The sequence below is a fragment of the Giraffa tippelskirchi genome, chromosome 3 (genome assembly GCF_054371585.1).
Source record: "Giraffa tippelskirchi isolate mGirTip1 chromosome 3, T2T-mGirTip1v1.2.pri, whole genome shotgun sequence".
Classification (NCBI taxonomy): domain Eukaryota; kingdom Metazoa; phylum Chordata; class Mammalia; order Artiodactyla; family Giraffidae; genus Giraffa; species Giraffa tippelskirchi.
Genome location: NC_137277.1, coordinates 37,696,322 through 37,724,098, shown reverse-complemented (window position 1 = coordinate 37,724,098; position 27,777 = coordinate 37,696,322). Strand labels below are relative to the sequence as shown.

Sequence of the window (27,777 nt, the reverse complement as noted above, 5' to 3'; positions counted from 1 at the left end):
TCAGATGGAGCTGAACCAGGCTCCTTGCTGCCTTCCTTGCTGCCAGGCTCTCCCCACTGGGACTCCCACCAAGTCCAGCCCATCACATGATATGGGTGTTGCGATGACCTAAGGCGAGGATGGATGTGGTGGGGGCAGTGAGGGAGGGACAAATTCCAGAGCTCTCCTCTTTTTCTCAGGCTCTACACCAGCTCTCTTTAGGAGGGGGAGGTTGATAGGAATGTCACTGCCCTTCTTTGTTCGTGGGTGAAGTGTATACTGTGTGGGTAGGAGACCCATAGCCAGTCCCTTCTCGCTGAAACTTCACTCTTTAAATTCAAGAAACAAATCGACACAGATATATCTTTAGATGAACCCATCACTAATTAAACTCTTGCTGCTCATACAAAACTCAGGGACCAAATAGATGAGGTTAATATGACTGTCCTGACTATCCAGATTCTTGCTCTCTTAGAAATGGAATAGATTTGGACAGCAAGGGATATTTGCACATTCATATAGTATATCTGATAGTTTTTATATCCTTAATATCTGTTGATTGAGAAAACATAAAATTAATGTAAAATCAGAAAGGATTTTAAGTGATTGCATTTTTTGAACCACAGAAATCTTCACATACATTTAATGTATACCTATGCACTTCTTTATTTTATTGTATTTTGGTGCTATTGTAAATGGTATTATTTTTCAAATTCCAGTTGTTCATTTCTGACATACAGGAGTGCAACTGACTTTTGTATTTTGATTTTCTATCCTGTCATCTTACTCTCCTCAATTATTAGTTCCAGTAGGGTTTTTGGTTTCTTTTTTTGGTAGATTTTGTAGAGTTATTGTTTTCTAGGTAAACAATCATGCCATCTGATAATAAAAGCAGTTTTATTTTTCCTTTCTCATATGTATACCTTTTATTTCTTTTTCTTGTCTTATTTCACTAGCCAGAACTTCCCCCATATACATTTGGGAAACAGTCCCATAGCCATGTTAGAAATACTCACTTATGGTGTATCTGGATTCTTCCAACTCCCTTGCAATAAATCCAGGGTCATAGAAAGGAAATTGCTGATCAGACTGTCATGCCCTCCACACTGTTGGGTGAGAATGAAAAGCTTAGAGGGTCCCCACTGAGAATCTGGGGGCAGACCCAGATTTACACCAAGAAGTGACTACCAGGTCAGTTTTCCTTATGATCTCTGCCTTTTCTGTGTTTCAGAACATGCTTTTTGCTTGGCTTCAAGCCATGAAGCTCAAGCTGGGTGTGTGTTTGGGAGTTTGTGGTGAGTGGGGCAGGAGGAACAGGCAGGAGGGCTGGGGCCCTGGGCTGACCTGTGCTGGCCTCTCCCTTCAGGAGCAGTTTATGTTCTGGGATCTGGGCTCAGGGCAGGGAACGGTGCCAGCATCATGCAGGGTAGCTTGGTGTGGTGAGCTGAGGCTGCAGCAGGTTTTCTGGGGAATGCGTCATGAGGTGTGTTCTAGCCAAGGCTGGGGGAATGCCCACCTCTCGCTGGTTCATTTACCTCTACTATGTGCCAGATCAGCTCCTCAAGCATCAGTCGGAGTTGAAAAGTTTCAGGGGAAAGTCTCTGTCAGGTTGCTTATTGCACAGATGGGGGAACTGAAGTAGGGGCATTGCTGATGCAAGAAGCCACGTGTGCTAGATGGCCAGGGCTGAACAGAGGAAGATAAACCCTGTGTGCAGGGTGGTTTTACTGTTTTCCATTGAATTATGATGCAATCAATTGTAAGATGCATCACTGTTTTCTATACCCTAAGAAAGAATAAACAATGCCAACGAAATTACGCACCCCAGTTTTAAAGCTGTTGAAGTGTGGAAAAAAATGTACATCTTAGCACTGATAAGATGAATTTATAAAATTAATGGTCATATGAAGTTATATGTGCAGTGTAAACATGGAGTTTTCCCTGCCTCTTCTTATTAAATTTTGCTCTGTAGAGGTAATCCCTATTGATGTTTGGTGCTTGTCCTTCCAGACATTTTAGAGCGTTTGTAAGTATAATTATATAATAATTTAAGTATAATTATATAATAATTATTGTTGTGAGCACTTGCTATATGCTAGGCCCTGTGCTAAGTACTTCAGTGTATTTTATTCATCCTCCCAGCAAGCTTGTGGGGCAGGTATGAACTTTCCTCACTTTATAGCTGGTGAAACTGAGGCCCAGACAGGTGACGGGGCTCACCTGACATCATACAGCCTCTAAGAGGTGAGGGCCTGAGCTTGAATCTAGGCTTCTTCCAACCTCAGACCCTGAGTTCTTAACTAACATGCTGTACATATCTTCAGTGCGCAAGTAGGAGTATATTCAAAAATGGGATCAAAAGAAACATTTGAAAGATGGTAACGATAACCCTATATGCGAGACAGAACAAGAGACACAGATGCATAGAACAGTCTTATGGACTCTGAGGGAGAAGGTGAGGGTGGGACGTTCTGGGAGAATAGCATTGAAACATGTATATTATCATATGTGAAACAGAACACCATTCCAGGTTCAATGCATGAGACAAATGCTCAGGGCTGGGGCAATGGGATGACCCAGAGGGATGGGATGGGGAGGGAGGTGGGAGGGGGGTTCAGGATGGGGAACACATGTAAACCCATGGCTGATTCATGTCAATGTATGGCAAAAACCACTACAATATTGTAAAGTAATTAGCCCCCAACTAAAATAAATAAATTTATTAAAAAAAAAAAAAAAAGAAACATGGTTCTGGGACCCATGTGCATTTTTTTTTTCTTAACCATACTCCGTGAGTATCTTTCCATGTTAATACATAAGGAGCTACTTTATTTTTCTACCAGCTGCAAAGAATTCCCTTGCTGACTGTTTGTGAATATATGTCTGGTCTTCTGTGGGTGGACAGTGGGGTTTCTTCTGGTTGGTGGGTATCACGAGAACACTGAGATGATCAACTGTATATTGCTATCTTTGTCTACTTCTCTGATTACTTCCTCAGGAAAAGTACCAGGTCAATTTTCTCCTAACACTTTTATGGTTTTAGTGTTTACAATTAGACTGGAATTTATCCACAGTCTCCAGGATTTCACATGTCTTGGGAGCTGTTGGAGGGCTTCCTGAATGTGCTGGGTACCAGCTGGTTTCCTGAGAGTCCCAAAGTGCCAAGTAAAGAGGCTCTGAGAATGGGGGGGCGGGAGAGAGAGGCTCCTGACCCAGCTGTGTCTCTGGCCTTTCTCCCCCTTGTCCTGGGGCAGGAGGTGGGTTGGGGTTGAGTTTGGGGCCCCCAGGGGCCCACATTCTCTGCGTGCGTTTGTTCCTATCTGCTCTGGAATACCCTCCAGCCCTACGTCCTGGCCTCTGCAGGTATTAATAATAATAGCAGGCATCATCACTGAGCCTCCTGAGATATGGGCGCTGAGCATGTGTTATTTCTGATCCTTCCAGCTTGGGACTGATTGTTGTTGATATTTATAGACTGAGAAACTGAGGCTGCAGTATGGAGTGGGAATGGCCGCTAGGTTGCAAGTAGCAGAGACGGGGCAGAATGCAAGCTCTGGTCCCCCTTCTCTTAGATTGGGGCTTTTTTCCCCAGGGGAGGCCTCAGTCCCAGCCTGGCCTGCACACATGTGCAGCAGACATCACTTCTGCCCATCAGGGTGTCAGCTTCTCCTCTCCTCCACCCTCTTGAAGCTGGCCATGGCCACGTGACTTGCTTTGGCCAATGACACCTGCGCAGAAGTGTTTCGCATGTGAGAAGATGTGTTTACGACTGGGCATGACTTTCTGTGCTCTCCTCCTCTGCTTCTGAAAGCCTTGAAGTCCCCTTTCAAGATGCTGGCATCATATGGTGGCAGCTATGAGTGACTGCCATGGCCAGAGCCCCCTTCCTACCTGTGTGTGAGTGAGAAATGAACTATTATTGTTTTAATATTTAATTATGCATTCATTTATTTTTGGCTATGCCTTTCATTGCAGCACGAGGGCTTCTCTCTAGTTGTGGCATGCGGGCTCCAGAGCATGTGGGCTTAGTAGTTGTAGTGCGTGGGCTTAGCTGCCCCACGGCAGGTGGGATCTTAGTTCCCCAACCAAGGATCCAACCTGAGTCCCCTGCACTTGGAAGGTGGATTCTTAACCACTGGACCATCAGGGAAGACCCTGTTATTGTTTTAAGATCTTTTATTAACACAGCAAAACTTACTTGATGCTTCCTGATACATGTGTCACCTTGGCAACATCTCTTAACTGCCTCTGGTCTTGGTTTGGGTGTGTGCAAAATGGGCAACCTTGTTCCTACCCCGCCGAGCCATCTCAGAGAGGTGTTTGGGGCTTAAATGAAAGCACAGCAGTGGGATGGCTCTGTGAGGGGCAGTGCACTTGAAGTCAAGAGGGCAGGGATGTGCAGAATGCTGACCAAACCTTGGTCCAGGGGTGGTCTTTGTCTAACTCCTTCATGCCAGGACACAGTCACAAGCTTGGCTAACAGGTGTGTTTTCTTTGGCAGGTGGCCCTCCCCCAGGCGGTGGTGCCCCCTGGCACCTTCGAAATGTCCTCAGCGACTCGGTGGAGAGCTCTGATGATGAATTCTTTGATGCTAGAGGTGAGTGAATCCCATCCTCCCATCATTAGCTGGGTGACCTTTTTTAGAAGCTCCAAGAAGGGGTGCTATTAGGAGTTGGTCTCTCTCCCTACTCAGACTCTGCAGTTCCTTGCTTCATAATCATCCAATCTGTACATTCCCCTGGGGCTGCGGCTCAGCACCCCTTCATGCATTCTTTGAGATATTTACTGAGTTGCTCAAATATTTCAGGTGCTCACGATACTGCAGTACACCAACAGGTATGGTCACTGCCCTGGTCAGGCTTACAGTCTAGTGGGAGAGGCAAATATCAAGCAATTACACGAAGGAAAATACAATCTCAGATGGAGAATAAGGGACTTCCCTGATGGTGCAGTGGCTCAGACTTGGTGCTACCAATGCAGGGCGCTCGGGTTCAATCCCTGGTCAGAGAACCTGATTCCACATGTCGCAACTAAAGATCCTGCATGCTGCAACAAAGATCGAAGATTTTGCCTGCTGCAGCTAAGACCTGGCAAAACCAAATAAACATATACATACTAACAAAAACCCCAAATGGGGAAAAATACCTCTGAATAAGAAGAATCAAATGTTAACAGAGTGATGATGGGGATATTTAATTTAGGGTGGAGGTCCTTAACATCCTCTCTGTAGAAATGAGGGTAGGAGTTGGCTAGGTGAAGAGTGAGAGGAAAGAGCCTTAGGCAGAGGACATAGCAGTTATGATGGTGCTGAAGCGGGAAGGATGGGGCCTTCCAGGAACTGAAGGAGGTCTGTGTGCTGGGGGAGAGGAGAGATGAGACTGCGTGTTACCCGGTAGGTGACATGCAAGATCAGCCTACAGATGGGAGGGGGAGCTGGAGTGGAGATGGGGACCAGTTAGAAAGATTATAGCAGATGTTCAGGGGAGAGATGACGGAGGGGAGGATATATCAGCTCTGCATTTCGGTGCCAGGTGCTTGGCCAGCACACCAGATATAGCAAGGGACACTATATAGGTGGGGATGGAAAAACAAGAAGCATTATAAGGCAGACTTCCCTGGTGATCCAGTGATTAAGACTTCGCCTTCCAATCCAAGGCATGCAGGTTTGATCCCTGGTCCGGGAACTAAGATCCCTCGTGCCTTGGCAAAAAATCCAAAACATATAACAGAAGCAATATTGTAACAAATTCAAGTAAGACTTTTTTTAAAAAAAGGTCTACCTCCAAAAAAACTCTTTGTAAAAAAGCCTTATAAGGATTGGAGAAGAGGGCACTAAATGGGGTGGGCATTTCAGGCTAAGAGATCGACCTGAGCACAGTCTCAGAGATGGAGATGGGCAGGGCTGGTGTGGGGACCAGTGGGAGACAGAGTCTGCCTGGGCTTCAGGAGAGAGGACCCTCCCAGCCATGCTCCTGAACTGTGCAGGGGTGGGTGAGACCCACAAGCCTAGGAGGGTCTTCAGTCTAGGAGGGTCCTCAAGTCTTGCTTGGCTGGCTCAGCTTCCCTCTGGGAAGTCACCGTATTTGGGGGATTGACTTACTCCTGAGATGGAACCAGCTTTGAAATACCTGGCTGAATGGGGTCTTGAAAAGAGAAACAGCACATGTGCTGGGAAGACCTCTGGGCTCAGAGCAGGACAGTTGGAACATGGTCTCAGACAGCTGGAACTTGGCATCACAGAACATGCCATTGACTTGTTCTCTGATGTCGGGCAAATCTGTCACCTGCCCTGGGCCTCAGTTTCCCTATCAGCTCTGTGCCTCCAGAAATGGAGACTATATCCAGTTCAGGTGATTTGGAGGGGGGAGAATCACAGTGGGGTTGGCGGTGGGATGCTATCCCAGGGTGAGGCTCCCCCATTCTTGACTCTGGGTGCCGAGTCCCCTCCCCGATGCCAGTCCCACAACCAGCCCATTTGGGGCTTCTTTCCTGTCTCCCATTGGTGTCTGCTTGGAGTGGCAGCCGGGGCTGACTTTTTCCATAGCAACTAACCCACAGTGTGACAACAACGGCTTCAATATTTTGACGCTTAGAACACTTTCATTTAAAATATTTTTGCAGTTCATCAGGGCTCTGCATTCCCAGATGACGAGGATGGCTCACAGCGGGAGGCGTCTGCGGGAGGCACCGGTCAGATCCACCTGCATCCCAACGGCCGCACACCTGTCTTCCCTTTGAGCGGCTGTAGCTCCATCCTGCTGCCCTCCCCTGCGGACCCTCAGCATTCTGTCCTCCGCTCCCACCATCTCACTGCTCTGTCTGCAGCTCCCAAGTTGGCCTCATTTCTCACGCCTCTCTTATTAGTGGTCCCGCCTTCTCTTCCTTCATCTCATCTCCTCCCCACTGTCCTCACCTCCTCCATCTTTCTTTCTCTCCACTATCCCAGGATTACAGACTCGCCTGCCTCTTTCCCTGACTTCCACCTCTTGGCACTGCCTACCGGACTCTGAAACTCACGTCTCCACTCGCCCTTTCCGAGGTCACCTCTCCCAGAGCATCCGTAGCTCTCAGTTGCACGATCCGCCCACAGGCTGCTGGAACCTTCTTCAGTTCTGAGTTGCCAACTCCCCACCTCCTGTCTGTTCCCTGAGGTGTCCCCGGGCAAGGCTTCTGCATGTTTCCTTGGCTCGGGGCAGTAAGAGGCGAAGCCAACCTCCTTCTCTGTTCCCAGGAGCTGACTCAGGCCAACCCAGCCAGCTCTCTCAGCATAGAGGGTCCAGCCGTGGGTGTCCGTCCAGCTTTCTGGGCATGCTCTGAAGGGTTGCCTCCCTGCCTCTTTCCCCCAATCCCGGGCTGAGGCCTGACCCTGACCTGGTCATGGTGTCAGTCCCCACCTGCATCCTGCTGCCTCTATGGTTTCGCCTCCCCCTGCAGTGGAGCCACACTGTCAGGAACAGAGGCCTGAGCGTGGAAGGGGCCTGTCCAGATCACATATCAAGGTGGGGACAGAGGGGCTGGAGCCAGGAGCTTAGTGTCCAGGCCAGGCCTTTTTCTTTGACTTATTAGTGAAGATGGGGCCCTCCTTCCTCCCTTCCTCCCTCAAGCTCCAGCCCATTCGTCCAGCACTAGAGTTTACCAGGGGGATGGGAGATCCTCATGGATCATGGTCTGGTAGCAGAGAGAGACTCTTAGGCTCTGGGGGGCTCTGGTTGTGTATGTAAGGAAGGGGAGGGACTAGGGGGGCAGTCACTCAGGACTATGGAGCTTTCTGGGTCTATAGCAACCCCTGGGCAAGATGCTGACTCCCTGGGCCATGGCAGCAGGTGTGGGGCCTCAGGGTGGCTGGTACCTCTCACTGGATCCTGCAGGGTGGGTGATGGGGTCCAGGTGCCCCAACCCAAAAGGCTCCATGCCCTATGCTGTCAATAGAGTCAAAGGAGATCTGGGGAGCCGTGGCAAGGTTGGAGTGCAGAGTGAGGGGAAACCCATGTTGGCCAAGAAGGGACATGCCTCAAATCCAGATCATGTCAGGGCTGGGGGTCCTCAAGTTCTTTAAGTTCAACATCACCACTCCATCTTACAGGCTGGAAAACTGAGGCCAGAGAACTGGGAAACTTGTTCAGGGTCACGCAAAGAGTCAGGCAGAGCAGGGGCTAGAATTCAGAGCCACTCATTCACTCTCTCAAGTAATTACTGAGCATCTGTCCATCAGGTACCAGGCAGTATTCCCTGTAGGGGACACAGGGCAAGTAGACCCCATCCTGGCCCCCATGGAGCTTACATTTCATTTATTTATTTATTTTGGTCATACTGTATGACACACAGGATATAAGTTTCCCAACCAAGGATCAAACCCATGCCCTCTACATAGGAAGTACGGAGTCCACAGGACTCCAGAGAAGTTCCTTGGATTGTACAGTTTAGTGATGATGGATGGGAAGACAACATACAAGTGAATTCTATGGATAAGTTCTATAAATAAAATAATGCAAAGGAACAGACATATCAGCAAAGAAGGTAGATGAATAAAAACAAAAGGTGAAAAAATGAAAATATGTTCACCATCATTAGTTATTAGGAAAATACAAACTAAAGCCACAATGAGATACTGCCTCATACTTGTTGAATTGGCTAATTACGACCACTGACCAGAATGTGGAGAATTGGGACATTCAGACTGTGCTGAGGGGGTGGGGGGTGATGTACAATGGGACAGCCATTTTGGAAAACAGATTGCAGCTTCTTAAAAAGTTGATCATCATTAACTACCTTTTCACCCCTAGATATTTACCCAAAAGGAAAGCAAACATATGCCCACCTAAACATGTGTCCCTGAATGTTCATAGCAGCTTTATTTATGATGGCCTCAAAGTAAAAACAGCCCAAATGTACATCAATGCGTGAACTAATAAACAAATGACAATATATCCATGTATTCGGTATCGGCGATAAGAAAGGAATGAGCTGATACACCCAATGATATGGATGAATCTCAAAGTAATCATGGGGAGACAGAAGAGTCAGGCTGAGAAAGAGTGTATACTGTGGTTCCATTTATAGAAAACTCTAGAAAAATGCAAACAAGTCTTTAGCAACAGGAACAGATCTATGGTTGCCTGGGGGTGGGGAAGAGGGGTCAAAAGGGATAGGAGAAACTTCTGAGGGTGATGAATATATGTCCACTATCTTGATTGGGGTGATGGCTTCCTGGGTGTGCACAAATGTCAAAACTTATCAAATTGTACTTTTTTTTTTGGTTGCCCTGTGCCACTTACAGGATCTTAGTTCCCTGACCAAGGATTAAACCTGGGCCTTCGGCAGTGAAAACACCAAGTCCTAAGCACTGGACCACCAGGGAATTCTCAAGTTGTACATTTTAAATATGAGTAGTTTATTGAATGGCAAATTCTGTTAGAAAAATGGAGGCACCCCCTCCTCCAATATAACATATGGGACTGTGATAGAGTGACTGAGTGAGTAGGAGGTCCCCAGAGGATGTAGCCTTGAGCTGAGAGCTGAATAACAAGAAATGAGCCATGTGGGGATCTGGGGCAGTGTTCTGGGCAGTGGGAGCAGCAGTGCAAGGCTTTTACCGGAGTGGTGAGTAGGAAGGCGGATGTGGCCAGAGTGAGCAAGGGGGCACCAGCTTTGTGCTCTGTGTGAGGACAGATCAGCCCAGTACCTTCTGGATATGTTTCTGGGGTGGCCTTGGGTACCCCTGCTCCTGGTCTAGGAGGGAGACTCAGAACTCAGAATCTCTGGGAGCAGAGGAAAGTGATACAGGTTGTCTGGGTTCAGAGCATCCAGGCTCTCCTCAGGGTTGGGGCACTGACTGGCCTCTGTCTGACCTCAGGTGTGTCTTGAGTCTTGGGGCTCCAGGTCCCTCCTCTGGAGTATGGCAAGGGTACAGGGTTTGTCTCATGGGTGGAGTGGAGGATATTGCTGTCGGAAGCTGGACAAAGGAGCCCCCAGAGATGTAACACACAGATGTGTTGCTGACCCCAACCCTCCCTTTCGTTGGAGGAGAGGAAGTAGAGAAGCAGATGCCAAGGAGCTGCCCAAAAGGCTTCTGGGAATGGGCTGAGTGGGGACCCCCATGTGGTGAAGAGAGGGTGATGGTATGGCCGCAGGTGGGGGAATGGGGCAAACATTCAACAGCGGGGGAGGTTAGTGATCACGTGTCCCAGAGGCCTCAGAGCAGTGCATATCTAGGTCCTTGGAGAGACTGGCATGTGGGTCTGTGGCAAGGAGTGATAGAGGGAACTGGACCAGCCAATGCTGGGTGGTGACCGAACCCTGGGCTTCATGAGCTGGAGGTGAAGCCTGCCTGGCACGGGGCAAGGAGATTCCCTGCTCTGAAGTCCTGAGGGTCCAGCAGACACAGAAATCTCAGGGTGGGAAGAAAGGCTTCTGCTGTATCCAGGCTCTGGCCAGGGGTAGAGTCAGTCTGGAGTCAAGGCCAGGGTCATGGTGCTGGGGAATGAGCTGAGCCTGGCACCTAGACTGGGCAGGGGCTGGGGTTCACTAGGGGTGAAGTACATGCAAAACCTGTGTCCACACCAGAGGTCGCTGGGGCTGGGAACTGGCATGCAGGGAGCAGTCATCAGTAGTCGAAAAGCGAAATCAATAACCAGGATGTTGTCTGAACAAGCCCTTTGTGGCCTCATGGCCTCTGTTGGGAGGCTTGTACTACAATGAAGAGAAATAGAGCGGAAGCTCAGGGCTGAGGCACATGGCTCCCTGGTTTGTCTAAATGAATCTAAAAGGAGCTTTCTTGGCTGCTCTTTCCGTGTGTGTGTGTGTGTGTGTGTGTGTGTGTTGGTGTGTGTGTATGTGTTTCTTACTTCCACTCAGGTGACAAGCCCATTGTGCCAGACTGAAGATCTAAGGCTGAGTATTGAGAGCAGGGGCAGAGGATTGGCCTAGAGAGGGAGAGAAAGCTTGTCTGCAAGCCGGGGGAGCAGCTGGAGAGACAGGGATGGGTGGGAGGGGGTCGTGCAGAGAGCGCAAGGGAGCCAGGGAAAATACGAGAAAGCAGAGAGGGAGAGAGAGCAAGACTCAGTCAGGATGGGAGAGAAGGACACACACCCAGAGATACACACATGCACACACACACACACATGAACACAGATACACAAACAGACACACCAGGAGAGCACGGGAGAGAGCTGAAAGAGAGACAGTGACCCAGAAGGAGAGAGTGAGGTCAGAGACCTGCAGAGACAGAAAGAACCCTGAGGGGCAGGCACCCAGAGAGAGAAAGAGAAACCCAGAGAGAGAGAGAGGACAAGAAAGAGACACACCCACCCAGAGAGAGGAGAGAGGTTCTGGGATAAAGACAGATCAAGTGCCAAGAGTCATCATGATGGAGGAGGCCTAAAGGGAGGGATACACATGACAGAGAGCCCAAGACAGAGAAACATGAGGACCCAGAGGGACAGAGATCAAGGGAAAGGGCCAGACATCGAGCAGAGAAGACCATGGGGAGAGTCTGAGAGGAGATGCATTTCCTAGAAAGACAGACAGAAAACCAAGAAGGAAAGATGGAGGCAGGTCAGGTAGATAAGTAGGAAGAGGGGGAAAGATGCCAAGGATGGTGCACGCTCAGCCTCAGAAGCTGGGAGCTCTTGGGGTTCTGATAGTGTCACAGGCAGCCTGAGATAGGGATCATGCATGGCAGAAGAACTGGAAGCTAGGATGTGTGAGCACCTGCTGTATACTCAGCACTAGACCAGGAGCCCCAGCTCACTCATCTGACTATGTCAGTTTCCCATGTGGTTTTATTTTTCACTAAACTGATTTCCTCCAGGATGGAGGTCATGTCTCACATGGTATATAACACTGCTCAAGAATCCATTCATTGTAGCATGAATATTAAATGAACAAGCAGAGAGCTGCATGCTTGGGTCACTGAGCCAGGAGACATAGGCACTCAAGGTGGGTTACAGGCTGATCCTGACACCTCCACTGTGGAACTGGGACAGAATGACATAGGGGCAGACAGCAGCAGAACTAAGTGTTAGGGCAGAACACTGCATGTTCTGGTGGTGAGAGGGATGGTACCTCATCTTCCTGTGCTTTTATCCACATCTGTGCTCCCACTGTGTGCTACTGATGCTTACTGACTCTTTACCTTCATTATCTCATTTAGTCCTCACAGCAATCCTATGACATGGGCATTGCCATGATATCATTTTATAGATGAGGAAATGGAGGCTCATGAAGCATAGGTTACTGTCCAAGGTCAGATTGCTAGCAGACAGTGCATCCAGGATTGGAAAGAGTCAATCTAACATCAGAATAGAACTCTTAAACCCCTGGTGATCCTGCTTCCCCAACATTAAGGCTCCCTGATATTTGTTTATAGCATTTTGACTTGTGTAGACTTTTCAAATTTACTATGTCATTTGTTCTCGTGAAAGCTTGCTAGAAAGAGTTGTGGAACTAGAGTGTTATTCCCACTTAAGAGATAAGAAAACAGAAACAGTTGAGGGCCATCTGTAAAGGCACAGGTTCACTTGGAGCAACTCAGGACTGAAACTCAGTCAGAGTTCTGCCCAGAACACAGTGCAGCCCACAGGTGTAAACCATACCCAGATGGAACACCCCAGGCTCAGGAAATTGTCTGGGTGCATGTGGCACTTGGGCTGCCAATACAGGATGTCCAGGGCAAGCCATCAGGAAGGCAGGATTTTAGGACTCTTGAAATAGCATATCTGGGTTTAAATCCTGGCTCTAGCCAGTGATCTTCAGCAAGTTACTGAACTATGCTATGCTCCTTGTCTATAAAATGGAGATAATAAGAATTTTATCTTTTTAGCATTGTTATGAGAATGAAATGAATTAATATTTGTAAAGCACATAACAATCTCAATGCATAGTAAAGATTTGATAAGTGTCATTAAATAGATCAAATTAACACGTCAAGTAAGACAGGAAGGGGGAATGTTCTAGCCTGAAGTGGGGTCTTGATTATGGATTCAGAACTCTGGACAGCTCCCCAAGCTTCAGATCCACCATATTGGTTCCATCTGCTCTGTGAAGCTCTTTGGCAGTGAAATTCGTCTGATCCCTTTATTCTCGGTTATGATGAGCTTGAGGATTCTTCTCACTACCCTTTAATGTCTGTTCTATGAGAAAAAGCGCAAAGCTCTTTACCAGGAAGGCTTGTCTCTTTAAAGGGGGGTGGGGGTCATTTCTGTGATTTATTCTTGAGGAAATGTCCCTTTTTGAGATGAGGGGCTGCACCAGATGTGTGTAGTTGATATGTAGGACCCAGGGGCTGGTGTTCAGTGTGGTTAGGGAATATGACCTCACCAATTCTTCCAAGTTCAGACCAGGAAAGGACAAGAGTAGAGACAGGGTTGAGGGGAGGAGTGAAGGGAGAATGGAAACATTAAGAGGTTCATAAAGTTGAGATGTGGGTTAAAGTTTCCATATAGTTCAAGGCTTAGAGGCAGAAGTCTTCTGCTTTCTCAGTTATTCCAAAGCTGCTCTGACCCCACCCAAATCTTGGTATGTTCAAATACTGATGGCAACTCCCTCCTTGTGTGAAGAAATATCCTTAACATCTCCCACCTATAAACAGCCCCCTATGCACCAAGACCTTTATATTCATTATCTCCTTTAATCCTCACAACAACTCTATGATTAGATGTTGTCAGTCCCATTTTACTGATGGGAAAACTGAGGCTCAGAGAAGTCAAGTAACTCACCAAAAGAAAAGCTGCTACCCAGTGGCAAGGCTTTGCTTTTTCTTTTTTAAAATTAATGTATTTATTTTTGACTGCATTGGGTCTTACCTGTGGCATATGGGATCTTTCGTTCCACAGAGTGGGGTCTTCATTGTGACACAAGGTCTTCTCTCCAGTTGTGGCACACAGGCTCCAGAGCATGTGCGATCTGTAGTTGTGGTGCATGTGTTTAGTTGCTCCTCAGCATGAGGGATCTTAATTCCCTGACCAGGGATCAAACCTGAGTCCCCTGCATGGGAAGGCAGATTCTTAACCCCTGGACCACCAGGGAAGTTCCAGGGCTTTGCCTTTTCTTCCCAAACACATTGCTTTTCAAGAAATACCACTCTTAGTGCTAGGAATGCAGCCTTCTATGAGTTTTCAGTTTCTCTCATGACTGATTCCTTGTTACTTTCTTTTACTGTAACACGTGGAGGTCCTGTAGGGTACAACAATGCATCCTTGCAATGAAAAATTTCTGCATGTCTTATACCTGTCTGTAACTACAGACACCTTCACTAGTTGAAATCTACTTCAATCATAGGAAGAAATACACACTCCTTTGAGATATAAGCTCCTGTTAGGGCTACCTCTACACAGCCTTGCCTGTTCATGCCCCTCTCTGCTTCTTTCCACAGAGGAGGTGGCCGAAGGGAAGAATGCCATCCTTATCGGCATGAGCCAGTGGAATTCAAATGACCTGGTGGAGCAGATCGAGACCATGGGGAAACTGGAGGAGCATCAAGGTGAGATTCTGCTCCTCTGAGGTCTGAGTGTATATGTTTTGGAGAGTGGTGGTGGGGGGTCGAAGTGATGGCAGTTTGGGGCTAGAACCTGGGTTTGCTGTTAAGAGTCATCTGTCTCTCTTGGGATTTCACCTACAACCCCTGAAATCTGTGACCTGCAGGAATGCTCATGGGGGATGCTTCTGCAGGATTTTCTGTGGCAGAAAAGCTCTAGGATACTTCAACAGAGCTTCCTTTGTCCATTGAATGATCATTCAGGAGGATGGGTAGTTAAGGGCAGGTGGTGGGGTCCCGGCTCCTAGGACTGCCAGGCCTATGTTGTTGGAATCTTCCAGTAAGGTAGGGTAACCACTGGAGGAGCCTTTGAGAATGGGCAGGGGAGAGGGGCAGCGGTCGGGGTTGTCACTTCCTTTGGTTGAATTGTTGAAGAAGGAGGGGGCTGAGGATAAATCCAGAGCCTTTTTATGGAGGGGAGTTTTGACCAGGAGCTTAATCAGCAGGCAAAGCAGGCATATCTTTTCAGGCACCCACCCCTCCTGTCCATTTGACCATTTAGCACCAGGAACAGAATATTTGTTGAGCAACTACTATGTATATGTGCTTGGTAGAAAGGACCAAGGGCTTTCCAGGTGGCACTAGTGGTAAAGAACCTGCTTGCCAGTGCAGGAGACATAAAAGACTTGGGTTTGATTCCTGGGTTGGGAAGATCCCCTGGGCATGGCAACCCACTCCAGTATTCTTGCCTGGAGAATCCCATGGACAGAGGAGCCTGGCAGGCTGTAGTCTATAGGGTCACACAGAGTCAGCCATGACTGAAGCGACTTAGCACACACGCATGCAGGAGGAACCAAGGTGATGTAACTGAGGCTTCTGTGTTGTGATATGTAATGCAGTGTAAGTCAAAACATAGTGGGGGTCAACCCTTAATCTGAGGGTTATTGGGTCAGAGGGGAGAGGTGGAATTTTAGAAGGAAGCAGGAGAGGAAGCTCAAGGAAGTGTTCTTGACACTGAACCTATGGTGCCAGGCTTTGAAAGGCAAGTGAAGAATGGAACCAAGGAGTTCATAAAATATTGGATGACTTATGGGGAACCTGAGGCTCAGAGAGGTGCTGTGGTTGATTATGGTCACACAGGAGTGAAGAACAGAGCTGGGGCTAGAACCCTATCTGGGATCCAGGCTGCCTCTGCTTCTGTTAGCTTTTCCTATCCCTCCAGACCCCAGTATATCATTCTTCCTACTCCCCTCGTCCCCATCTCCTCTTTTCCTTTCTCTCTTGACCCCATAATTTCTCAGTCATGGTCTGGGCCGGGCTGCCAATCAGGAGGTATTCAGTGAAATGGTCCTGCTTCAGCCCAGGAGAATGACTGTCTTGGTGCTGGCCATCTTGTCCCAGCGTCTGTTCATTTTCTTACCCCCCCATCCCTGCCTCCTAGGTTCAGAGCCCACCCCAAAGCAGGTGGCCTATCCTGAGAAATGCACAGGCCTGGGATGACTGTCCCATTTTACAAATGAAGCACCCAAGGCCCAGAGAAGCTGAATCTTGCTCAATGTCCTTCAAAGCTAGTAGCAGCATCACCCTAAGATTGCTAGTCTCCTGATTCTGAGACCAGGGCTTCACCTCCCAAACTGGACCAAGCTTGGCAGTTCTTAGACAGCAAGGAGATCGAACCAGTCAATCCTAAATGAGATCAACCCTGATTATTCATTGGAAGGGCTGGTGCTGAAGCTGAAGCTCCAATACTTCGGTCACCTGGTGCAAACAATGGACTCATTGGAAAAGACCTTGATGCTGGGAAAGATTGAGAGCAGGAGAAGAAGGGGACGACAGAGGATGAGATGGTTGAATGGCATCGCCGACTCAACGGACATGAGTTTGAGCTAACTCCGGGAGATAGTGAAGGATATGGAAGCCTGGCATGCTTCAGTTCAAAGGATCGCAAAGAGCAGGATATAACTTACTGACTGAACAACAGCAACAAGGCAGCTCTGAGTCCCTGCAAAGTCAGGTCCAAGCAACCCAGAGTCTTAAAGGCAGGGCCCTCCGGGACCACTGTCACATTTACAGAAAGGATGGGCTCTGAGTCTGGTCCCTAAGACCAGTTCAGAGACGATTTCCCTGTCTCTCCAGCCACACATTTGCAGACAGACCCTGGGTCTGCTCTTTCTTCCACCCCCACACCCTGGCAGGGGCCCAGAAGGGGTCATGGACTCCAAGTGCTTCCCCAGGACGGTATTTGGGAGCAATGAAAAGACAAACCCAGACTTGTACTCACCATCCATCTGGCCATCCCCTCCTATCCCAGCCCGTACTTGTCTGCCAAAGAATGTGTGACTCAGACGCAGTGTGAGCTAAGGAGGTGGTGAGTGAGAAGCAGTGTGAGCTGGGAGGGCAGGGGAGGAGGAAGCCGAGGGAGGTCGATGGAAGAGGCTGAAACCGAAGCTCTAGAAGCTAAGAAGTCTGGGTTTGAACCTTGGCCCTGCCTGCCGCTCCATGACTTTGTGGCCAGGAAAGTCACATCACCTCTTCGAGCCTCGGTTTCTCCATCTGCAGAATGGGGCTGGCACACAAATTGTATGCATTAAATTAGCTGATACTTGCAAAGTGCATTCAGTGACAGGTCATTATAATGTGGGATGGGGAAGAAGAGTGAAAAGTCTTGCACAAATATAGGTCTAACAAACGCTTTGTGGAGCTCATGAGAGGTTGGATTCGAGGCAATTGCTTGCCTGAGTCTGAGAACTGATGTTGTTTCCTCTCAGAATGAAACGGGGAGCAAGAAGGAGAGAGAGAGAACGAGGGGATGAGGAGGAGGAAACCAAACCTGTTTCATTCCTTCTGAGTTCCATCCCTCTGTGGACTCACAATGTGAATCCCCCCAACACGGCAGAGTACAGGCGCCAATTTCATTCATTCCAGCAATCACTTTTGGAGCTGAGACATGGGCTCAATCCAGGATGGTGGGGAAATAAAGACAAGCAGGCTGGCCTCTTGGTCCTTGTAGGAGCTCACAGTAGAGGAAGAGGGTCATGGTCAAGGCGATAGTGTAGTAAGACAGGCTGAGTCTGGGGCCTGAGGAGAGAGCCTCAGGGGACTCTTTTGGGGAGAGAAAGTTTCTGGAAAAGGCTGCAGTCAAAATTGGTGGTACACCTGAGGTAACCAGAATTGAAAAATACACATGCACCCCTGTGTTCATTGCAGAGCTATTTACAATAGCTAGGACATGGAAGCAACCTAGAAGTCCATCGACAAATGAATGGATAAGGAAGTTGTGGTACATATACACAATGAAATATTACTCAGCTATAAAAAGGAACCAATTTGAGTCAGTTCTAATGAGGTGGATGAAGTTAGAGCCTGTTATACAGAAAGAAGTAAGTTGGAAAGAGAAAGACAAATATTGTATATTAACGCATACATATGAAATCAAGAAAGATAGCACTGACGATCCTTACTTGCAGGGCAGCAAAGGAGACACAGACATTATGGCCACAGTGGGGGAAGGAGAGAGTGGGATGATGTGAGCGAATAGCATTGAAACATATCCATTACCATATGCAAAATAGATAGCCAGTGGGAGTTTGATATATGACGCAGCAGTCTGTGACAACCTGGAGGGGTGGGATGGTGAGGGAGGCTGGAGGGAGGTTCAAGAGGGAGGGAACATATGTATACCTAATGCCAATTCTGTTGATGTATGGCAAAAGCCATCACAATATTGTAATGATCCTCTAATTAAAAAAAATGTGGTGGTATAGATCAAGCTCTCACCCTGCCTCCTTCAATGTTCCTGCCCTTAAACGCAGGACTCACTCCAGAGACACCCCCCTACTCATGGTTCATGTCCTGGCCAATCACAGCTACCCTTGGTGATGGCCCCCAAATCCATCTCCACCCAAGACCTCTCCCTTGGGCTCCAGACTCATACTTTCAAGAGCCCCCTACTTGCTCCACCTGGATGTCCCGAAACCACTTCACACTCTGCAAATTCCAAATGGAATTTGGAATTTGGACCTTCTTCCTTCTGAACCTTAATTATGTTCTGTAGCCCATCTTTGATCTTCTCAGTCATTTAGAGCCTGTGTTGCATAGACACGTTCAGACTGCTCTGCTATCTCCAATTCTTGAGGCTGCTAATTCTGGTGCATGCGTGTGCATGTGTGTGTGCATTGTGTGTGTGTGTATCTGCATGCATGCTATCTGTCTCCCATGAGTTTTGTTTCTTCATTTTTTATTGTGAACTCATCCTGGTCAGCACCCTACCCTTTTCTTTTCTATGGGACTCTGTGTCCCTCAGCTTTTGAAAATGTCCTTCTCGAGATTGATCTTGTGTTTCTGCAGCACCCGAGGGTCTCACTGATCATGGACATTTTATATGCTGAATTTACAGATTTGTTTCCATTCTACATGAGTGGTGTAAATTTAGACCCTACACCCATAGGTGGCAAGGGCTTAGAGTTTTAATTACTCATGTGTGAGTGTTTTCTCCCACTGTCTATGGATGGTTTTTTGTTTTTTTTGCTGCTTCCCCAAAGGAATTTGCTTTTTTTTAAAAAAAATTTACTGAAGTATAGTTGATTTAAAATGTGTTAATTTCTTCTGTACAGAAAGGTGACTCAGTTATGTATATATATTCTTTCCCATTATGGCTTGTCACAGGATACTGAATATAGTTTCCTGTGCTATAAAGTAGGACCTTGTTGTTCTTTCTGTCTTTGAGACTGACTCTTTTGGGGGACTTGTTATTTTTACCCGTATTATAGTATTCTCTACAGTAGATGTACCATAATTTATTTAACCACTGTGCAGTGATAGACATTGGGATTTTTTCACCATTAAAACAATGATCCATGCATGAAGAGTATAAGCAGTTGAAACTTGTAATAGGTACTGCTAAACAGTTTTCTAAAAGAGCCATGCAAATGTATATCCATTCCAACTGTGGATCAGGTGAACCGTTTCTCCCACAATCTCACCAGACTTAATCTTATCAAACATTAAAATTGTACCTGAGAGACAGGTGAAGACATTTTCTTGTTTTGTTTTGTACTTACTTGATGGCTAGTGAGAGTGATCATCTTTTCATAAGTGTGTTGACTATTTTCTTTTTTCTGTTTCTTAATTATGCCTTTTGTTCATCTCCTATTGAATTGTCTTTTTCTTATTAAAAGTGAAAGTGAAAGTTCCTTAATGATGTCCAACTCTTTGCAACCCCATGGACTGTATAGCCCATGGAATTTTCCAGGCCAGAATACTAGAATGGGTAGCTGTACCCTTCTCCAGGGGATCTTCCCAACCCAGGGACTGAACCCAGGTTATTGGTTTCTGGGAATCCTTTACCTATATTATGCATATAAATGATTTGTCTGCGATAGATTTGAAATATTTGTCTCTTAAATTCCTGCCACTTGGCTGAATTTTCTTATTAGCTCTGATAGTTTGTCAGTTAACTCTCTTGGGTTTTTTTTTTTTTTTTTTTTTTTTACGGAGAGTGTCAGGTTGTTTACAAATCTCAGCAGTTATATCCTTGCCAATATTTAGCCAGCTTACTTACTTTTCTTATTCAATTGCATTGCACAGGATCTTCAGATAGATGCTGAGTGGCAAGAGTGATCCAGGCTTGTTTGATCCCGACTGTGACGCTGTAATCCACTCCCCCTTCTCCTCTCATCCTTTTCCCTCCCTCTTCCTCCTCTTCTTCTCAGTTAAGTGTACTGAGGGATGATTTACATTAGGTAAATTCATCCTTTTTACTGTATAGTTTTTACTGCTGCTTCTTAAATTCCATGACTTCCTCTTGGATGTACTTCGTCTGTTAACTGAAACATTCTCCTCAAGTCTTTCTTTCAAGTAGGAGCTGCTGATAATCATTTTCTAAGTCTTTGCATTTCTCAACATGCGTTCATTTGGCCTTCTCACTTGAATGCAAGTTTGCCTGTATCCATAATCATATTCCAAACTATCTTTGAAGACATTCCTCATGGTTTTCTTGCATTTAGTGTTGTTGGTCAGACGTCTGAGGCAAACTTGTGAGTAATCTGTTTTTCCTTCTTGTTGAAACTCAGTTTTTAAAAGCTTTATTCTTTGCATTCTAAAGTCACAATCAAGTTTGCAGATGAGGTTTTGTTGCTTGCCGTGTCTGAATTTGGTGTCCTCTTTCTTCATTACTGTGACATTTTCTTTTATCTCTTCAAGCATTTCTTTCTCTGTATTTTTTCCTTCCAAAACTTCTATTAGGTAGATGCTGGAACCATGTCTCAACTTCCCCTGTCTATTCTTATTTTCTGGTCTTTGCTGGGTTCTGGAATAGTCTGGTTCCAGCTAACCAACAGTGCACCAATTTTTCTCTTTGGCAATTTCCTTTCTTCTGATCAACTCTTCTATGTAGTGTGTTTTTTTTTTTAAGCAATCATCTTTTCATTTTCATGCCCTCTGGTTGATTCTTTTTCATAATAATCTGATATGGATGCCTTGGACTCATTCTGTGCTTTTTAGAGCATCTATCTCCTTGTTCTTTTCAGTTTCAGAGTTTTCTGGTAGGTCAGAGGAGGATAGAAATAAACCACTCACACGTCAGACTGGATTAATTAGCCAAAGATCCATAAGTGAGATTATAACACAGAGCAGGAGCGAGTTTGGTTCTAATTGTCTAAGGAAGCACACAGCTGTCATTAACATTGTCCAAGTAAAGCAGTCTTGCCAAGTTCTTTTTTTAACTGAGACACAATTCACACATCATAAAATTCATCCTTTTAAAGTGTACAATTTTATGGTTTTTAATATAATATTGAAGGTGTGCAATTATCACTATTATCTAGTTCCAGAATATTTTTGTCACAACCCTTCCCTTGCCCACAAAGAAACCCCATACCTATGAGCAGTCACTCCCCACTTTTCTACCCCCAGGCCCATGGAATTTCAAATACATGAAATCAAACAATGTATTTTTTGTGTGTCTGATGTCTTGTCTAACATAATGTTTTGAGATCCGTCCATGTTGTACATTGAATCAGTACTACATTCCACTTTGTGGGTGAATAATATTCTATAATATGGGTATTTCAGGTGGCTTCCCCGGTGGCTCAGAGAGTAAAGAATCTGCCTGCAATGCAGGAGACCTGAGTTTGATTTCTTGATTGGGAAGATCCCATGGAGAAGGAAATGGCAACCCACTCCAGTATTCTTGCCTGGAAAATCCCATGGACAGAGGAGCCTGGCGGGCTACAGTCCATGGGATTGCAAAGAGTCGGACACGACTGAACGGCTAACACACACATGGGTATATCACATATTGGTTGTCCATTCATCAGTCAATGGACATTGGGTTGTCTCCACTTCTTGGCTATTATAAATAATGCTGTAAAAATTTTTGTGTACAAATTTTTGTGCGAACATATTTTCTTTTGAGTGTATATATATATACATATATATATATATACACACACACACACACACATATATATATACACACACACACATATAAATACACACATATATATATATACACACACACACATATATATATACACACACACACATATATATATATATGAGTAGAACTGCTGTATCTTATGGTAACTGTTTAACTTTTGGGAGAACTGATAAACTCTTTTCCAAAGTGGCTGCACCACTTCACATTCTTACCAAGAGTTCAAATTTCTCTACATTCTTGCCAACACTCGTTATTGTCTGTCTTTTGGGTTACTGCCGTCCTAGTGGGGGGAAGTGGTACCTACTTGTGGTTTTGATTTGCATCTCCCTAACAACTAATGATGTTGAGCTTCTTTTCATGTGCTTATTGGTCATTATTCATCTTCTTTAAAGAAATATATCTTTTGCCCATTTAAAAATTGGATTGTCTTGAGAAATCCCTGATAGTTGAGTGGTTAGGGCATCATCCTTCCATTGCAGAGGACACCAGCTTGATCCCTGGTTGAGGAACTAAGATCTCACATGCTGTGCAGTGTGGCCAAAAAAAAATGAATTGGGTTGTCTTTTTGTTGTAGAACTGTAAGAGCTTTTATATATTCTGGATGCTATACCCTTATGAGTTATATAATTTACATATATTTCTCATTCTGTGGATTTTTTTTCCCCTTTCTTGTTAATGTCCTTTGGAGCACAAATTGTAAAGTTTTTATGAAGTCCAATTTATTTATTTTTTATTTTATTGTTTGTGCTTTTGGTGCTATATTTAAAAAGCCATTGGCTAATGTAAGGTCATGAAAAATTTACCCCTATGTTTTCTCTTAAGAGTTTTATAGTTTCAACTTTTATATTTAGGTCTTTGATCTACTTTGAGTTAATTTTTGTATGTGGTGTGAGGTAGGGATTCAACTTCATTCTTTTGCATGTGGGTAACCAGTGGTACTAGCAACATTTATTGAAAAAAATTATTCTTTTCTCCATTTAATTATCTTGGTACCCTTGTCAAAAATCAATTGATCATAAACATATGGATTTATTTTTTGACTTTTACTTCTATTCCACTGATATATATGTCTATCTTTATGCCAGTATCACAGAGTCTTGATTACTGCACACTTATAGTAAGTTTGAAATCAGATAGTGGGAGTCCACCAACTTGTTTCATTTTGCAAGTTCTTTTCTTGCAAGTTTGTTTGGTTCTTCTGTGTTCCTCGCATTTCCATATGAATTTTAGAACCAATTTCTGCAAAAAATACACCCGCAATTTTGATAGGGATTGTTGAATCTTGTAGATCAATTTTGGAAGTATTGCTAGATTAACAATATTAGTCTTCTAATGCATGTATGTGGAGAGTCTTTCTATTTATTTAGGTCTTCTTTAATTTCTTTTAATTATGTTTTATATATAGTTTTCAGCGTACAAGTCTTACACTTATTAAATTCATTCCTAAATGTTTTATTCTTTTTGATGTTATTATAACCAAAATAGATTGTTTATTGCAAGTGTATAGACATACAATTTATTTTTGTAAATCAGTATTGTATCCTTCCACTTTGCTGAACTCGTTTATTGGTTTTATTTTGGGGGGACTCCTTAGGATTTTCTATATATACTGCCTCCATATAGAGGTAGTTTCACTTCTTCTTGTCCAATCTGGATGCCTTTTATTTCCTTTCCTTGTCTCATTTTCCTGACTAGATTCTCCAGTATAATACTGAATAGAAATGATGAGAACCAGGCTTCTCTGGTGGCTCAGTGGTAAAGAAGCTGCCTGCCAATGCAGGAGACATAGGTTCTATCCCTGATTTGGAAAGATTCCGCATACCAAGGAGCAACAAAGCCCATGTGCCACATCTACTGATCCCAAGTCCTACAGCCTGGGAGCCACAACTACTGAGCCCACCAGCTTCAACTACTGAAGCCCAAGTGCCCTAGACCCCATGCTTAGCAACAACAGAAGACACCGCAATAAGAAGCTTGTGCACCACAACTAGAGAGTAGCCCCTGCTCGCAGCAACTAGAGAAAAGCTCATGCAGCAATGAAGACCCAGCAACAATCAAAAACAAAAATAAATAAAGAAAGAAGCGATGAGACCCAACATCTTATCTTGTTTCTGGTCATAGGGGAAAACTTTTCATTCTTTCATCATTAAATATGACGTTAGCTGTGGGGGGTGGGGGTTTGTAGTAGTCTATTATGTTGTTGAAGAAATTCCCTCCAATTACTAGTTTCTTGAGTGGTTTCATAAAGGATGTTAGATTTTGCCAAATACTTTTTCTGCATCTATCGAGATGATCATGTGGTTTTTGTCCTTTATTATAACAATTGTAATACAATATTTTGTCCTTCAGTGTATTACATTGATTGATTTTCATATATTGAACAATCTTTCATTCCTAGGATAAATTCCACTTGGATCTTGCCATGTCACTAATCTTTTATGCTCAGGGTTTACATGTCTCTTCCAGATTAATTTATACTAATAGTCTATGAGCTGTCACTTAAGAGTCTGTTTACAATTAGGGCCCTTCTTGTTTTGAAACAAACTTAGTGTCATCAAGGCCACATTCTCATTGAGACAAAGGGAGCAATCGTTGCCTAGGTGTCCTTGATCAATTTCTTTGCCTCCAGCTTTCCAGAGAGCTATTTTTTTTTTCCTACCACTTACCTTCTGACTCTAGTTTATAACCTTATTTCTAGATATGTAGTTCTTAAAGAGTGGTCCCTGAACCCACAAAATTAGCATCACTTGGAAGCTGTCAGAAATATGAACTTTGGACTTATTGAATCAGAAATCAGTAGGGCTCAGAATCTGTGTTTTAACTAGCTCTATGGGAGACTCTGGTGCTTGCTAAATTTGAGAGCCATTTATGATTATGATACTAAGTTGGTGGAAGGAACCCACAGATCCATTTTCCTGTTCTCTCCTTCCTTCAGTCATTGGGTTTGCTATCTTTCTTCTACACTGTTGGTTTTCCTCTAATATTTAGTCATATTTGGATACATACTCTGCTATGTTTTGCAGTTCCCCCTTAGCCTCTCTCTGAGTGGTGTGCTTTGTCTGTTTACTGCAAGCTTCCATCATCTTATTATTGGGGAGGTAGGAGCTGCTGCTGGGTGAGTTGTTAGCTTCTGGGTATTTTGCTCCTCTTGGGTATTTTCAGCCTTCCAAGCTATCCTGTACCTCAAACTTGGCCCTTCTCACACCTGGGCATGGATGCCTCTGCGTGGTGAAAGCGGGGGCTGGTGAGTGGGGTGAGGGGGGAGCCCAATCACCTGGCTTCTCTCCCATGGAAGCCCAGATAGTGGCAAAACCTTCTTTTGCTTCTGTGTTTTCCACCTGTGACGCTGCCAGTCCCTCTGAGCTGCCTCCACTTTTGGCTCCAGACTTTCTTTTGCAGGACTGAGGTTATGGTTTCCTCTCTCATGGTCTGGTTTTATGGGCATTTGACCTTCGCAGTCACACAAAGGCTCCATACAGAAAAGGGTCTCACGCTACAGTTTATGCTCTGCTGTTGCCATCTTGAAATTATTAATCATTTTAAACAAAAACCCCATATGTTCACTTGGCCTGGGTCTTGCAAACTCTGTAGCCAGCCCTGCTGCCCTCCATTCAATCCCTCTGTGTTCTGCCTTTTAGGGGTGCCTCATAGTCTCTGATGTGCCAGGATATCCTTTCCTATTTTACAATGCTGTGAAAAATGAAAAAGTCAAAGAGTTAGTCACTCAATCATGTCTGACTCTTTGCGACCCCCATGGACTGTAGCCTGCCAGACTCCTCTGTCCATGGAATTCTCCAGGCAAGAATACTGGAGTGGGTATCCATTCCCTTCTCCAGGGGATCTTCCCAACCCAGGGATTGAACCTGGGTCTCCTTCATTGCAGTCAGATTCTTTACCATCTGAGCCACCAGGGATGCTACTAAAGATTCATTCATATAAAATGGTTAATGTCATTTTCTGGGGATTTGGGACAGGAGAAAAAGGCTGGATCAGTTCGCCAGTTGGCCAACTTTAGCCAATCCTATTGTGATGCTTCTAAAATATAAATCCAGTAATATCATTCTGCTCTGGAGTTGGCAACTAAGTTTTTGTTTCCTGCAGAAGGAAGTATAAATCCCCCTAGCCTGGCATGTAAGCCCATCCTGATTCTATCCTTTCTTCTAACAGTTGTCGTTGTCTATTGTCATTATCCCTGCAGGAGTCAGACAGCCCTGCAATGGCTATCATGAAGGATGTTATGAATACATTGGGACTGTCAGGTCATGGCTAGATCTGACAATCTCAAGGTTATCTCTACTCTGGTATTCATGACTTCCAGGCCGTACCTCCCTCTTCCGTTCACACTGAGTTCCAGCCAAATCCCCAGGGGCTGCTTGCTGACTCTCAAGCCCACTTGAGCTTGCCTGTTTTTTCCCCCAGTTTTCTCTCCAGCTCTCGTAATTCTGTGCCCTTCCCCAGGGAGCCTCCCTGATGGCCTAGTCTCTCCCAGACCACCTCCCAATTGCCCAGTATTGCTCGCTTGGGCCACCTGTGTAGTACTGACCTGTCTGCTTACAGCTGTGCCTTTCTGGGTGGATACTCTGCCTCCCTTTCGGAACCTGAAGCAGTGAGGGGCTCATCACGCATTCATGCCCTCCCTCCATCACTTATGCATTCAGAACACATGTACTGCGACTTACTCTGTGTCGGACCCTGTGCCGGTCAATGCTGGGGACACAGTGATGACTCAGAATTGGACTCAGAATTGACCGGCTCCCAGACTTGGGGGTGGAGCGGTTACAGGCCAGTGAGCTAATTACCCTAACAAGAGTGAAAACAAGGTCCAGAGGGATCAGAGAAGGACGTGGAGCCGGAACTGAGGCGTGAGGCATGAAAGAGGCCTCTTAGGACTCTGGACAGACCCACGAGGGTGCAGCAGGAGGAGGGGACGGCAGGTGTGAAGATGCAGCGGGAGGCACAAGAAGGCAGGGAAGTTTGGGGAGCTGCACAGAGTTCACTTTGATGAAAGCTGTAATGCGGAGAAGGCAATGGCACCCCACTCCAGTACTCTTGCCTGGAAAATCCCATGGACGGAGGAGCCTGGTAGGCTCAAGTCCATGGGGTCACTAAGAGTCGGACACAACTGAGCGACTTCACTTTCACTTTTCCCTTTCATGCACTGGAGAAGGAAATGGCAACCCACTCCAGTATTCTTGCCTGGAGAATCCCAGGGACGGCAGAGCCTGGTGGGCTGCCATCTATGGGGTCGCACAGAGTCGGACACGACTGAAGCGACTTAGCAGTAGCAGTAATGCTAGATATTGGGCTGAGTGGTGGCCAAAGAGGTCAAGAGGTCTGGGAGAAGAGGTAGGGGTGGGGATGTTGAAGATGAAACCCTGAACATCAGGGTGAGGAGTTGGAGCCCTCTCAAGAGTATCCATGGGGACCCATGGAGTAGTTTAAGTGGGAGTGACAAGCCACATTTTAGAAAGATTGTTCTAGAAGGTAGTGTAGAAGATAACAGGAGGGACCAGGAATGAGTGTAGAGGGCATTGTGATGGGCCTGGTGAGAGGTAATGAGAGTGAATCTTTTCTTTAAAGATTTCTTTCTTTCTTTTTGGCTGCACTGAGTCTCCACTGCTGTGGGTGGGCTTTCTCTAGCTGTGGGGAGCAGGGCCTACTCTCCAGCTGCGGTGCTTAGGCTTCTCATTGCGGTGACTTCTTTTGTTGCGGAGCGCAGGTTCCAGGGCTCGCGGGCTTTAGGAGTTGCTGCATGTGGGCTCAGTAGTTGTGGTGCACGGGCTTACTTGCTCCAGGATCTTCCTGGAACCGGGATTGAACCTGTGTCCCCTGAATTGGCAGGTGGAGTCTTAGCCACTGGACCACCAGGGAAGTCCGGAGAGTGAAT

General features: G+C 45.8%; 1 protein-coding gene across 1 annotated transcript in view; it reads left to right on the top strand.

Moving 5' to 3' along the window:
- The window catches only part of PITPNM3 (PITPNM family member 3), a 92,552-nt gene that overhangs the window by 14,214 nt on the left and 50,561 nt on the right, over positions 1 to 27,777 (top strand). The window contains exons 2-3 of the mRNA XM_081579651.1: positions 4,481 to 4,576; positions 14,351 to 14,458. Coding sequence (XP_081435777.1) covers positions 4,481 to 4,576; positions 14,351 to 14,458 — 204 coding nt within the window. The remainder of the gene's footprint in view (positions 1 to 4,480; positions 4,577 to 14,350; positions 14,459 to 27,777) is intronic.